This window comes from Curcuma longa, chromosome 14 (assembly GCF_044706935.1).
Source record: "Curcuma longa cultivar G26 ecotype Majalengka, Jawa Barat chromosome 14, ITB_CL_G26_1.1, whole genome shotgun sequence".
Classification (NCBI taxonomy): Eukaryota; Viridiplantae; Streptophyta; class Magnoliopsida; order Zingiberales; family Zingiberaceae; genus Curcuma; species Curcuma longa.
Genome location: NC_133874.1, coordinates 8202520 through 8217477, shown reverse-complemented (window position 1 = coordinate 8217477; position 14958 = coordinate 8202520). Strand labels below are relative to the sequence as shown.

Genomic DNA, 14958 nt, shown 5'->3' with positions numbered 1-14958 from the left:
GAGAGAGAAAAGATCAACTACGCGACAGGTAAAAAGGCGACCCCTGCGCGACACCTGCAACCCACGCCCACTGCCGCCGCCATCGCTGCGCCGTCCGACCACCCTCGGCCACCGGACCGGACGCGATCGACGCGCCTCTCACCGGCGCGTCGACCGATGCCGGATTCCGGCCGGTTGTGGTCGGAATCCGACGAATTTGGTTGGAAACCGACAATTTCGATGCTGAGCCATTTCCGGCCGAATCACGGTCGGTTTCCGACCAAATCGCGGCTGGAAACTGGCGCAGCCACTGGCCGTCGCGATTCCGGCCGAATTGCGCCGGATTTGGGCCACAATCTGGCTGGAATCCGACATCGGTCGACGCGCTGGCGAGTGGCGCGTCGATCAGGTCTGGTCCGACGGCTGTCGGTCCTTCCTCGGCCGATCTCTGGTCGGAATTTGACCGGATTCCTGTCGCGATTTGATCGGAATCCGTCGCTTAGGACTTGCGGCAGATTCCGACCAAATTCGCTGTCGTCCGACCATCGATGGCTGCCGGACCGACGTCGGTCGACGCGCTGGCGAGTGACGCGTCGATCAGGCCCGGTCCGACGGCTGGAGGTGGCCAAACGGCGAATCGGGAGCGGCGGCAGTGGGTGTGGGTGGGAGAAGTCGCGGACAGGATCGCGTGGGCACGGCGCGCAACAGAGAATTCCTATATATATATTCATCCAGACTACTCTCAAAATTGATCTTCAAATAAATTTAAGAGTCAATTTATCACCGACGGTCACAGGACTAAAAAATGAAAAAATAATAATAATAATAATTTCAATTAATCTTTAAAGGTGACCGGTTCGATCCCATAAAAGTTTTTCACTGACCACTAGAGTAAATCGAGAAGCACACGCAGCGGCCAACTCAGACAACCAACATCCTTTGATTGCGCTCTCCATTTGAAAGAAAATTTTTACAAATACATTGTAGCTGGGGATCGAATCGTGGATATCTGGATGATAATCTAGATGTCCGACATCATTATTTCGGAGAAAAATAATAATAATAATAATAATAATAATAATAATAATAATAATGGTCGTACAGACGGTGGAAAAAAATAATTAAGCAAGTTGCATGCCCCATCGCATTGAAGAAAAAACAAAGAAAGAAAAAGACAAAGGAAAGGAAAAAAACTAAAGCAAGATAGACTCCCCTTCCCCCTTGCTTTCCAGAGAAAACTCCGATTCCTCCTTCTGTGACACAAGATTGCCGCTGGAAACGACGACTTCTCCTAGTTCTATCATTCATCGTCTACTGCTCTACTTCTCCAGCAAAAAATGGCCGGTCTCATTTCAGGCATCACTTCACTCTACCCTTGTCTCAAGGATTGCTGCTTCCAATCTTGCAACTACATCGTGTCATTCGAGGGAGCCATCTCCTCCTTGGCCTCAGAGCTCGCCCAACTCAAGAGCAAACGCGAGGATATCAAGAGGCAAATCGAGGCAGCCGAAAGGGATGGGCTCAATCCAAAGCGAGAAGTCCTCGTCTGGCTTGAATCCGTCGAAGCCCTCGCTTCGGATGTTGAAACCATAAACGCCTCGTACCGCCGGATGTTCAAGTGTCTCTGCAACTTTCCGGTCAATGTGTGCTCCAGCTACCCCCTCAGAAGCAAAGCTGAGGCGGCGCTTACGACGGCGGCCGACCTAAAGGAGAAGGCCGGAGAGTTCGCCGGCGTGGCTGACGACCTGGACGTCGATCGCGTTCTCCAGATGCCGAATCCTAAAACTGTCGGCATGGATACAGCGCTGGAGGAACTGCAAGGCCATGCAAGAGATGACGACGTCAGCATCATTGGGATCCACGGCATGGGCGGCGTCGGCAAGACGGCACTTTTAAGGAGATTCAACAATGATTTCGCAGAAAAGGAACTGGATGTCGTCATCTACCTCGAGTTATCGACGGGGTACAAAGTGGAGGAGCTCCAGAAGTTCCTCTTCGATCGATTGAAACTCACATGGAAAGACGAGGCGCCGCAGAGGAACAGAGCCGGCCGCCTTTTCCGCGTTCTGAGCAAGATGAGATTTTTACTGTTGCTGGATAACGTATGGGAGCCCTTGAACTGCCAGATCGTGGGAATTCCACTTCCCCAGCCTCCGTCCAAAAGCAAAATCGTGTTCGCCACTCGCATGGAGGAGGTCTGCGGCCACATGGGCGCAGAGAAGACGATCAAACTGGAATGTTTATCGGAGGAGGAGGCTTGGGATCTCTTCAGATTCAACGCAAAGCTGGAGCTTGCCAGCACCGACATACGGATACTGGATCTGGCGAGAGCTTTGGCCCGACAGTGCGCCGGCTTGCCGGCAGCGCTCATCACCGTGGCGCGAGCAATGGCGAGCAAAACGACGATCGCGGAGTGGAGGCATGTGCTGGTCATCATGAAGGAGGCTCCGTTTCAGCTTACAGGAATGGAGGAGCATGTCTATCATCCTCTCAAACTCTCCTACGACCGTCTGAGCAACACATTGCGAACGTGCGCGTCCAACTTCGCTCTGCTGCAGGCAGGAACTGAGCTGAGCAAATTCTACGTTAGCGAGCTCTTGATCGGCGAAGGTTTCCTCGACGACTTCGAGAGGTTGTCAGATAGTGTAGACAAAGCAACATATCTGCTCGGAATGCTACTCGCGGCGTCTCTGATACAAAGAGTCGACGACGTTTACTTCAAAATTCACCCTATGGTTCGCTCCATGATACTGTGGATGGAATGCGATTGCGGGAAGAAGGAGAGCAAATGGCTGATAGGAGATCAACATGGTCTTACAGAAGCACCTGGAGCCGAGAAGTGGAGAGTCGCTGAGAGGATATCTTTGGGCTGGAACAACATAGCTCTTCTTCCCGACGAGCCTCAGTGCCCTGACTTGATCTACTTGCATCTCCGAAACAATCATCCTCTCAAGAACATACCCAATGAGTTTTTCTCCCACATGCCTTGTCTCAGAGTCCTGGATCTTCGGTACACTTCCATAGAAGAGCTTCCACCGGGGATTGGCAATCTTTCCCAGCTCCAATTGCTTGAATTATCCGGCACTAGGATTGCGTCTCTGCCGAGGGAGATTCAAGGTCTGGTGAATCTCAGATATTTTGCGTTGTCATCAATTACACATTTGAGAAGCATTCCTGGCGCAGTCATTCCTTGTCTTCACCAACTGCAATGGCTGGATATGTGCAACAGTTACAGTCGGTGGAGGGTGATGGGAGCCCTGCAATTGGACGGAGAGGGGATACTTCTCGACGAGGTAGAAAGCTTGAAGAAATTGAAGGTTCTTGGCATCACCATGAGCTCCGTAACTGCTCTTCGAAGATTCTGCCAGTCGCAAAGGCTTGCAGCCGCTGTGCATTGGCTCCAGATCGAAGGCTGCGGAGGCTTGGCGAGTCTCGACATTCCATCTACTTACTGTCTTGGAGAAAACATGGAGAACATGGTACAAATCCGACTCCATGCCATGACTGATCTTGAAGAGGTAATCATTGGTGGTGATCTTAATGTGCGCAATGCTCTGTCGCGCCTTGCATACCTTAATCTCTTGGCTCTCCCAAAATCTAAGATTATCTGGAAGAGCAGGTGTTTAGAGAATCTACTTGAGCTAGAAATTATAGATTGCAATGCAATTGATCGGCTAATGAAGTTGGAAGACAACACAACTAATTCTACAGAGATTATTACAATCTTCCCTGTCCTAAGAAAAATTGTGCTTCGAAACCTACCGGAGTTGGAGAGTTTGAGTGACGGAGATCGAATAATAACATTTCCTTCCCTGAAGACCATGGAAGTGAGGAATTGTCCCAAGCTAAAGAAGCTGACATTGGTTGCTGAAAAGCTGACAGAGATCAAATGTGACAGAGAATGGCGGGATGAGCTAGATTGGTCAGATGAAAGAACATTGTCCTTCCAGAAACTCTTTAAGGGAGCGGATCGAAGAATCATTGTCTAGATTGGTGAGTTTTTTGCTGGTTGCAGTGCGCTCTTTTGAGAGAACTATATCTGCATGACTAATAGAATCTAGTAACACTTGCTAATAGAATCTTTCATATTCTCTGAATCACACTAGTTTTCTTCATCAATTTGTATGAATCTATCAAATATTGGATCAATTGGATCTGTCACTGACATAATAGATGAAGTAGCATTTCTGTAATAATGTCAAGTCCTTTCTTTAGTTGTCTTCTCTATGATTAAACATGCAAGCAGTATAATGTAGCAGCTGCAATCTTTTATAATGACTTACAATCAATGTGTTATCCCTAAAAATGCCATAATTGGACTCTAGTTTTTTAATTTTAATGTGCAATTTTTTTTAGCATAAATATGTTTATGCAGTTCATCGTGCAGTATGTGGAGGTGATGTCTAACTTTTGATCATTGCAGTTCTCTCTCGAAGTTGTTGAAGACGGCCCCTTTGTTATCGCTTTGAAGTACTTTTGGTTTTGTTGGTTAATTTGTGTGTGCTGGGGATCGGAAGATAACCTGCAGAGTTCAGATACAGGCAGGCTATTTTAATTTCTAGAAAGTTATGGGAATAAACTTTGCACTGATGGAGTGGCTTCTATGATGCTGGGGATTCCGAAAACTCGAGCAGTGCATGGAAGTTTCTTGTATTCCGATTCTCTTTCGAGCTTCTAGATCAGCTCAATTAGTAGATCTATGTGGTTTCAGTTTTTGCAGTTTAACATTGTGAAATGAAAGCCTATTTGTATCCGACTGTTCTTCACACTGAGTGAAACGTGCATGTTTCCTTCATTTTGCCATGGTTTCTGCAGTTAATTTTTCTCTAGCAGCTGAAGAGTTTTTCGACAAGTGCCACAAATGGCATGATGATGGGATCAATCTACTGGCAGAAAGGAAAGCTCCAACCCGGCCCACGAAGTCCTGAAAATTACGTTCTTGAGCTCGTCAATCGACTTGGAATTCCAAATGTTATATGTCGATCGATCCTCGTTTACCTTCCATACTTGTAGTGAGAATTCATACTGAAGTCCGTCGCCGGAGACATGGGAAAAGGCGGCTCCGAGGGCTATATATCTCGCTGCTCGTGTGGACAAATTAAAGCCTGGGCAAAGGAGGTTAAAGCAGCCTGTCTCCCTTCCCTGAGTCGATCGGCCTGTGCGATTGAAGAAAGAAGATAGATAGGATCAGTGTGGAGATGGAAGCTAGAAGAAAATCATACTGTCCAGTAGATGAAAAATCTCGTCGTCTTGTCACCAAAAACACTGGGGTTGACCAGCTGGTAGATCAGAGGGCAAAAGGATTACTAGCTAGCTACTGGTGTCAAATATTGTATACAGAATACCGTATATCTAGATCAAGAACATGCACTGACCATCCAGCCAAGTTCAATGGACTCTGAGTTGTTATACCCTCCTTGCCTCAGCCAAATTTGGCAAGTGGTCACTCTGAAAATTTTGAAGAAATAGCAAACACAATTAGATTACATCAAAGTCTTTAAGGTTTTCGATCCGTACAAATAATGAAAAACCTGAATGGTCTTTCTTCACTGCAGGTTTAATTTGTTGATAAGTTTTAGCTTTTCCTCCGCTAACAGTTCCTCCTTTTCGAGGAGAGTTTTAGATCCCCTGCCCATCACTTGTACGACGAAACAGAGGAAGAGGAAGGTTGACAGATAAAGGCCATCATTGTACTGTGAAAGTCAAGTGCCTAGCTCGATCTTCAGTGGATTTAAGCAGTGCAATGCCCACATTGCTTGGATGATTCAACAAAGAACAAAAAAAGATTGCTCGTAGGAGTGTGAGCCCCGTTATGTTAACCCGGTTCCTGGGCCAAGTGAATTACTGTAAGAGAACGGTCAAGATCTGCCGATCTGATCTCAATCAAGGCTCCACGTAGGTCTCGGCCTTACCCGGAATGGGTGTTGAGATCAGATCCAACAGTCCGCATGAAAGCAGACGCATCGCTGCGTTGAGGGACCCGGGGACTTTCCTGGATCCTCAAATCCCATCACTTCATCCTACGAGCAGCGATGACGTTGTAACTCATATCTTACTTACGTAGCATTAGGAAATTTGAAAGTTAAGATGTGGGACTAAATAACACGTAGGTTTCATCCGTTTGTTTACGCACTCTCCTCGAGACTCCAAAGCACCCAAAACAACTAATATTAAAATCAAACAAATCCAATTAATAAAAAATTAATTAATTTGATTAAAAACTTTAATGATTTAATACAAATTTAAAAATCTTACTAATTTAAAATTTTCATTATTTAATTAAAATTAATTTAATCGATTTTTAAAATTCAAAATCAAACTAAATCAATTTAAATGAAATAATTATTTCATATAAATTGAAAGTTTAACAACAACAATCCTACGTTAATTGGTTCAAGTTATCATACATAATTTTAGTTACATGATTATTAGATAATCACATAATTAAAATTATAAGGAATAGAATATAATTTATGTTGTTTGATTCAATCTTAGATGATGCAACAAAAACTTATTTGGTTAGAGATTTTAATGTATACCTTACTTTTACATTTACTGTATTATCCTTAATTTAATTCTAACGAACACTGCGGATTGACAGCGGCTAACACCCAAGCTGTCATCAAGGAGGAGGTCGTCGAGGCCGACTGCGTTGAAGGCGTCCGAGACTAGGCGGCACAGGTAGCCCAATAGGAGGGCGAGGCAAAGTCCGAAGGAGGAGCAGCTCAAAGTAGCCGTGAGAGAGTCGGGAGAAGAAATGTGAGAGAGTCGGCTAGGTTTTAGAATCGCGATTTGCAAATGTCGCGAGAGAGTCAAGAGTCGGCTAAAATGGATTTAGGACGGTTTGATATTTGATATAAGTTTAAGGGTATTTTTGTCTTAAATGATAAATATTGAAGGGTATATTTGAGATAAATTTATTATTAACCTCGGAATTGTGAAAAACTTTACCCTGCCAAGATAATCAGATTCCGATGTTATAACCTATTTTGCTAACGTGGCAGTAATATTGTATTACTCAGAAATCGTTAATAACCTGAACCAAACAATGTTATCCTTGATAACTTTAGACAGATAATCAAGGTTATCAAAGATAACCTTCAACTAAATACCCCCTCAGGATTTCCCCTGACGCTTTGGGATGCTATCAATCTTAACGATGATCCTATATATATTATATATATATATATAGAGAGAGAGAGAAATGATCTGCTGGACGCCTATTTCGTGGGCGTCGACAGATCCGTCGCTCATCACAGATCGCGTGCAGATTGGGCCGTCAAAATCTGGGAATGCACAGTGTTCCACCTGCGATTCACCGCCGTTGTCGCGCCGCCGTCGGGCCACCGCCGGCCGCCGGGCCGGGTGCGATCGATGTCCCGCTTGTCGGCGGGTCGGATTCCGATCGGATTGTGGTCGGAATCGGGCGCGATTTAGCCAGAATCGCGGCTGGTAGTGGCCGCGCGCAATTCCGACCAAATTGTGTCGGATTCCGGCCACAATCCGACTGGAATCCGATGTCGGCCGATGCGCCGGCGAGTGGCGCGTCGATCACGCTCGGCTTGGTGGCCAACGGTGATCGGACGGCGCGCTGAGGGCGGCGACAGTGGTGATGGGTCAGGGATGGCGCTCACGCGTCGCCTACGAAATAGGCGCCCAGCAGATCAAATTCGTGTATATATATATATATTGTACATCTTAAAATATGCGATCGTGCACGATATCAAAATCGGAGCATCCGAAAAATTTTTGAGCATACGAAAATAGTAAATAATAATATTTTTTATTTTTTAAACTTATAATTAAGCCATTTAAGATTTTTATACTCCAAGCAGACCCACTAGCCGTTGAACACACACATATGAGTCATCACACAAGAAATTACATCAAATCCATGACACCATAGCCTTACATGTCTACACATCACAACACTTGCATGCTCATCTACGACCCATACAAAGTACCATAGACCATAAAATCAATCTCATCTCAGGAACAGAGCCACGACAGTTTTGATGCTACTGCGGTTTGAGATCTACAAACCGATACATATGGACCTATCCAATCAAAATCCAGGATAATGCCATGATAACATGTTCGATTTCGTACCTCCCATTATAGTATATCAAACTAGAGATGCCGAGGTAACACACCTTGATTTTCCGTCGTCCATTCTTGTAATGTCGTCCAAGAACCTACTGCATCTCCTCAAAAGACATAAATTTTGCCCAATACCGAGTCAATGCTTGACCTTGCCCTATACCTCACAAACCTTGAGACATTAAAAAAATAAGTGGTGATTGATTTCTTCATAAAATTAACATAACTCACACAACTTATTATGTTCATATTCCACGCGATTCTAGATCTTTAAGTGCCCATTTTCTAACCTCCCCAACAAAAAAAAAGAATCATTTTTCAAAATATATATATTTTTATTACGTGAAACAGAATTATCAAGAAAAAGATTAATTTTTATCATTTTCTTATATTTTTATTATTATATGTTCTAATAGAACATTATATAGCTGTAGACATCTCTTTTTTTTTGTCATATTGTAATAAATATAAGATGGTAAATAAAAGGAATAAGTTGTCGGTGGGATAAATTTTAATCTTATTTTAAATTTTGAAATATATCGTATATTTAAAAAGCAAGTGATATACTAGTGTGTATTTTATAAAATATAAAAATAGATATAATATTTAAAATTATAAAGTAGGAAAGAAAGAAATAAATAAATATAAAAATCAAACACTCAATTTTTTCATAATCAAAACAAAGTCTTATGTCAGTGTGTATATATAGTCGTCTTTGGTAGCGTGATTAAATTGATTACTATCAGACAAATTTATTGTAATAAATAAAAATAAAATCTTGATGAAACTGAAATAATAACATCTTTCATAGTAGTTAATTAGAATTTTTTGATTTATTTTTTTTATAGATAATTATGAGACGGATATACTCTAATGGATTATATCTTTTATATATATATATATATATATATATATATATATATATATATATTCCAATTATTCCATTCCTGAGCAACTCATAGACATTGGTTATTAATTTTTATTTTTTATGTAAAAATTGAAAATCAAATTTAGATAAAATATCATCTTTAAATCTTTAAATCTTAAATTTTACCATAAAATAGGATTAATTTATGACATGTCTATTGATTAATTTTTTCACAAATAATCATAGAATCATGTGAAATTGCTGTTCATCTTTTACTAAGTGAAGTGTGCCCATTGATTATCTATAAATATATAATATATATATTATACTATGTTACACCACAATATATGTATTTTATTCATTTTTTTATTAGATGAGATGTGGAAGATAAAAAGTATAGGATAATATTTCTATATATATATATATTTTGTAAATAATTCTATTTACAATAATTTTGATCAAAATTAATTTACATAGTAATAATTTTAATCATCATTATTTTATTTATTATAGTTTTAATTAAAATTATTATCCATCAGTTTTAATTAAAATTATTAAGAATAATTTTAAATGTATTATTTAAATAAATTATAAAAACTAGAATATTTTTCTTATCTTATATGAGTGTGAGTGGATCGAATGAGTTCAAGTAGAATTGAAATAAAAATATTATTAAATTTTTTTAATTCAACTCGAATCTAAAATCGATTTCGCAATTTAAATCCAAATTAGAACTTATATAAACAGCCTAATCAGAAAAAAATATTAATATTTTTTCGATAATTTTTTATTTTTATTTTAATATTTTATTATTGTTATATTAATAAAATATTTTAATTTTTAAAATAAATTTAATTTAATTTAATTCTTAAAAAAAAATCTTCTATATTATTTGAGTGGATTCGGATTCAAAAAATCTCAATCTTAATTTGATTTTTTTAAAAAAAAATTAAATCGGATCGGGTTGATGGGTCGGATCACTTTTCGACGCCCTTAATTCTTCTGGCATAACTCCCCCATTTTTCCAAGCTGTGGTCCAGCTCCCTCCCCTGAATTCCACCTCCACCCGCCCACCACCACCGCCGCCACCTCCCCTCATCATTCCGACAGCTCACTCACCTTCCATCTCCAAGATCCTTTCGTCTTCCCCATTCCACACTGCACTTCTCCTTCCTTTCCGATCAAATCTCTCCTCCAGTCGCAACCTCTCCACACAAAAAAAATGGCATTTTCCCTCCCCCACCTCCTCCTCCTCCTCCTCTGCTTCACCGCCGGCGTTCGCGTCAGCCAAGCTTCTCCTCCCCTCTCCGCCCCGTCGCCCTCCCCCGACTGCTTCTCCGAGGTCTTCGACAACCTCATCGACTGCCTCCCCTTCGTCCAAAACGGCAGCACCGTTGCCAAGCCGGCGGCCCAGTGCTGCTCCGGCCTCAGAAAGGTGGTCGAGGAGGCCCCCGCCTGCCTCTGCAGCCTCTCCAGCCAAGGCCAAGGCCAAGCTCAAAGCTTCGGTGTCAACGTCACCAAGGCTCTCACCCTGCCCTCCGCCTGCGGCGTCTCCACCCCTTCAGCTTCCAACTGCAACAGTATGATCTTCTCCCATACTCAAAACTCGTCCTTTTCCCCCATTTTTGCCGCTTTCTCCTCCTCGTCCTCCTCGTTCATGTTGAGAGAGTTGTGTTCGGGTTTTGCTTTGCAGTTTCCATTGCCGGTGCTCCTGCTGCTGCTCCTGGTGCTTCTTCTGGTAAGTTACAATGCTGGAGACCATATTTTACAGAAAATTTCCATTAATTATCCCCCATTTTTTCCGCTTTCTCCTCCTCCTCCTCCTCCTTCTTGTTCATGTTGAGAGAGTTGTGTTTTGGGTTTTGCTTTGCAGGTTCCATTGCTGGTGCGCCTGGTGCTGCTCCTGGTAAGTTACAATGCTTGAGATCATATTTCACAGCAAATTTCCATTAATTTCCCTCCATTTTTGCCGCTTTCTCCTCCTCGTTGTTCATGTTGAGAGAGTTGTGTTTTGGGTTTTGCTTTGCAGGTTCCATTTCCGGTGCTCCTGCTGGTGCTCCAGGTATGTTACTCAGTTGCAATGCCTGAGATCAGAAAATTTTGTTTCTTGGAATTGTGTGAGTGATAGATAGCTAATCACCGAGAAGTAGAGTAATTGGAGTAGCCAGTGTATTTGAAACCAGACTTGTGCAGACTGATTAAGTGGTTTGATCTCAAGCCACTGGTGCAGACTTGTGCACTGAGTCGAACCCTGAACACTTACTCCGGTTGGCTGTTTCTTTGGTCGAACCATGCATGAAACGGTTAAACCGATTGAATTGGTTACCTATATGCCAAGGACTATGGGTTAGGAGGCTTTGTCATGGAGTAGTGAATGGCTTGTTGGGTCTTCTCCTTGATGAAGGGGCAAAGGGCATGTACCTGCCCTACAAAATAAGGTGTTTTATTATTTATTTTTGATGGAAAAGTAAATGTAGATATAAAAGTGGCAAAGTGTACAGAGTTGGCCAAGGATAGCTACTCATGTTTGATGAAGTATCAGATCTCAATAGATGTCTAAAGACGGATAGACATGTACTTGTATCTTTCTAAAAATCAGCTTCACATTGAAATTCACATCCTCAAACATGCACTGTCCATACATAGTGGATCATGGATGACATGAAAGGTGTCGAGCCTTCACTAAGCTATTGGTCCCTTAGTAGTGTTGCTTGAAGACTCTGAGCATTCACTGGTATGTAGACATCTCATGATCTATGTGCAACCACCATCTAATCCTACTCAGCTAATCGGCTAAGATCTGAAGAAAACATGCTCCTGTGTCTCCACCACCAATCTGCAGAAGGTGCACCACCGGTCTTCAAGGTACTCCTGCCTGTCTCTAGTGGGTAGCATTCTGTGTGTCAGTATCCATAGGGTGAATGTATGGCTCGGTTGCAGATAGCTCTTCTAGATAGTGCTTGCCCCCATGACTTCCTTGTGCCCACATCCCTGAAGTGGTCGTAAGCTTTTTACACTCCCCCTTTCCTTGGTTGAACCATGATGCCAACTTCTGTCTTGCAGCTTCTGAGGTGCCAGCTTTAGCCAAAATGTTGTCCCTAATCTGCAGTAGCTTCTTGATCAACAGAGAGTCCATGTACTTAGTTTGTTATTCTCATATATCCACATGCTTGAGGTAAGTGTGATGAACCCACCCAATCCATAGCGTGTCCTGCTTCTCCTGAATTCGCCATAGAACCTTGGCCAGCAATGCAAGATTCCATGCTTTCAAGTTCTTGAATCCTAGACCTCCCTCCTCCTTAGGTTTGCACAACTCTGCCCATGCTATTGGAGAGTGCTTGGTTGTCCACATGAAACCCTTGCAGAGGCTATAGATATGGTCGATGACACCACACGGCAGCGACATAATGGACATCCAAAAGCACTCTACCCCCTGCAGCATTGGGGTGATAAGTTGTGTTTTCTCTGCATATGATAGGGTGTTCTTTGGCCAGGATTTAATTTTCTTGATCAAAGAATCCATGAGTGGGTTGTAATCTGTTATCCTTAAGCTTTGCTGAGGTCAGGGGGATCTCCAAGTATCTGAAAGACATGCTGCCTTTCTGAAAGCCCGCGATGGTTAGAATCTGCCTTTTTGTCTGCTCATCCACTTTCGCCACGTAGATGCTGGATTTTACTGGATTTGCATGAAGGCTAGCCATTTCTCCAAACTATGTCAAGCACGCATGTGGCCAAGATGGTGACTGAAGGTATATCTCCTCTGGCTAGCAGTAACAAATCATCTGCATAAGCTAAGTAGGCAATTTTGAGATGCTCATATTTTGGATGGAAGTGAAAAATCAGACCGCATGGTGTGTTGTTGCAGTAGTCGTGTCATTTACTCCGTGCAAATGCCAAAGATAACTGGTCCCCTTGCCTAAGACCTCTGGCTCCTCGAAAATACCCATACATGCCACCATTAATTGTCAAGGGAAATGATGTAGTAGTGATGCACTTTCTGATCCATGAAATGTATATCTCTAGGAATTGCAACCAATGAGAACATCCTGAAGGAAATCACAGCGTATAGAGTCAAAAATCTTCTGGAGGTCCACCTTCAAAATGCATCTTGGGGATAATCTCTTCCTATTGTAGTTCCTCAGTAGCTCTTGAGCTAAGTGGATGTTATCCATTGTGGGTGAAGGAGGTGGTCTGCTACATCTGCCAAATGTGTTGCTAGTAGCTTAGAGATCACTTTGTAGTAGACAGTGCCATACGAGATTGGCTTATAATCATTTATTTTGCTTGCGTGGGTTGATTTTGGCACCAGGGAAATGAGGGTGTGATTCCATTGCTTGAGCATCCTCCCACTGGTAAAAAAACTCTAATACAGAAGCAATAAAAGCAACCTTGATGGAGCCTTTTTGATTTCCTCCTCTGTTAGAATTTTGATAAGGTTGGATTGTTGCTCAGTTGTGAGGAGCCTCCCATACTGCATACAAGACATCTGGATTGGGGTTCTTTCGATTGGCACACCAAGTGAAACTGGAAATGATCTGTGAACTCCTTCACTACTCAAGGAAGAGCAATGGTTCTTTCAATTGGCATGCTGCAGGTAGAAGAGATATTCAACCTCAGCAAACCTAGCGGCTACTCTCCGCAATTCTTTGTTTTCTCCCTCCATTTGACCTCCTGTTAGCCAAACCTCCTGCAAGTTCTCCAATTGGCACTTTTATCACATTATCACTAATGTGATGGAAATGTTGTTTATTGAGTTGCTTTAGATCTCTCTTCAACAGATTGAGCTTTAGTTTAAGTCTGCACTGTGCTGTGCCCCTTTGGTCCAGCTCACTTGCTCACTCCCAACCTCGATCCACCAGCCGATAAAGTCTTCATGAGTAGTCCACTTGTTGTAAAATTTGAAAGGTTGGAGCTTGGAACTCAGCCATGCTTAGCGGAATTGCAATAAGTTAACCTTCAAAGTGCCAACTATGAAACCTTTGAAGTGCCAACTATGAAGACTTCCTTAATAGTCGTGGGAGCTAGTTTTGATGTAATCTTGGTTGTTCGCATGAAGGTTCCCCTAGCGGCTACAAGACAACTATGATCATCATTCACAAGTTATAGACCGAGATCAAATTAGTTGGAACCTTCCAAGGTCAGGGTTCTTCATACGATTTTCGCATGCCTACATAATTGTGTAACCAAATGTAGATAAAGCCAATCATCGGACTTATGAATGAAGAATTCGGAGTTCCTACTCTGATTGAAAATGTCTAAACTAGATTGATCAGTCAATTGTATCGAGATACTCTCCTTAGGCCATCAAACTGTTTCATGAACTGAAAACTCGGTATATCAAAATTGTGCTGAAGTTAACAAAGTAGATGTTTACTAGGGCTTGATTTCAGTGTTTGTTCCTTGTATTGATCATTTGGTCCACAGATAGCAACTTAACCTTCACTAAAAGCTATCTAGAAAACAGTTGAAGAGTTCCTTTCTCATGCTGCAGGTCTGTCCCCTTCGTGCGGTGCGCCTTCCTCGGTGTCTGGAGTCGAGTTCCTCAGCGGTTTCGCGGTGGCTCTGTGGTTGTACTACCAGTCTCACTGATTTGCATCATGCTCTTCGCGGTGCTATCCCTGTGGCTTTTGTTCCTATGGCTGTTATGCTACTTCTGTGCTTAGTTTGAGTTTATTTAGCTGAGTGGATCCATTTGGTTCTTGTTGGTTCGCAAGTTATTCGGTTTATCGATAAATCTTTATCTTCGCCGTTTCATTTTTGCTTGCGTTTGGGTAGGTTGATCAATTCCAATAGATCGGTGAGACCATTCGAGTAAGTCGAAACATTTGCGGTGTGTGTAGGGTTTTGCCTTCCTTTGTAAAATCTTAAACTACTGAAGTTGAGTATGTGTGGTGAACGGGTTTAAAGAATGCTCTAGTGCAACTCTAGAGCTGAGAGGTCGATGAAAATATGCACACAATTGAAGAAGAGGGCTGAGCGCGAGGACGGTGAGGTCGATCATAGTGCTACGA

At 42.5% G+C, this 14958-nt stretch overlaps 2 protein-coding genes across 2 annotated transcripts; both read left to right on the top strand.

The window, feature by feature from the left end:
- Nucleotides 1-1316: 1316 nt before the first annotated feature.
- Nucleotides 1317-4732, top strand: LOC141845257 (disease resistance protein RPS2-like). Its single transcript, XM_074733321.1, has 2 exons — nt 1317-3972; nt 4403-4732. Exon 1 carries the CDS (start codon nt 1317-1319, stop codon nt 3966-3968), a length of 2652 nt encoding a protein of 883 aa, XP_074589422.1. The 3' UTR covers nt 3969-3972; nt 4403-4732.
- Nucleotides 4733-10067: 5335 nt separating this feature from the next.
- LOC141845544 (non-specific lipid transfer protein GPI-anchored 11-like) lies at nt 10068-14647 on the top strand. The gene is made up of 5 exons (XM_074733603.1): nt 10068-10527; nt 10641-10685; nt 10821-10853; nt 10977-11009; nt 14439-14647. The coding sequence occupies exons 1-5, from the start codon at nt 10170-10172 to the stop codon at nt 14534-14536; spliced, it is 567 nt and encodes a 188-aa protein (XP_074589704.1). The 5' UTR covers nt 10068-10169; the 3' UTR covers nt 14537-14647.
- The last annotated feature ends 311 nt before the right edge of the window (nt 14648-14958 follow it).

Excerpts from the sequence above, each read along its gene's own strand:
- LOC141845257 (XM_074733321.1), top strand. The coding sequence starts at position 1,317 with ATGGCCGGTCTCATTTCAGGCATCACTTCACTCTACCCTTGTCTCAAG.
- LOC141845544 (XM_074733603.1), top strand. The coding sequence starts at position 10,170 with ATGGCATTTTCCCTCCCCCACCTCCTCCTCCTCCTCCTCTGCTTCACC. Across the intron at positions 10,686-10,820 it reads TGCTCCTGGTGCTTCTTCTG|GTTCCATTGCTGGTGCGCCT; the intron begins GTAAGTTACAAT and ends TTTGCTTTGCAG. Across the intron at positions 10,854-10,976 it reads TGCGCCTGGTGCTGCTCCTG|GTTCCATTTCCGGTGCTCCT; the intron begins GTAAGTTACAAT and ends TTTGCTTTGCAG.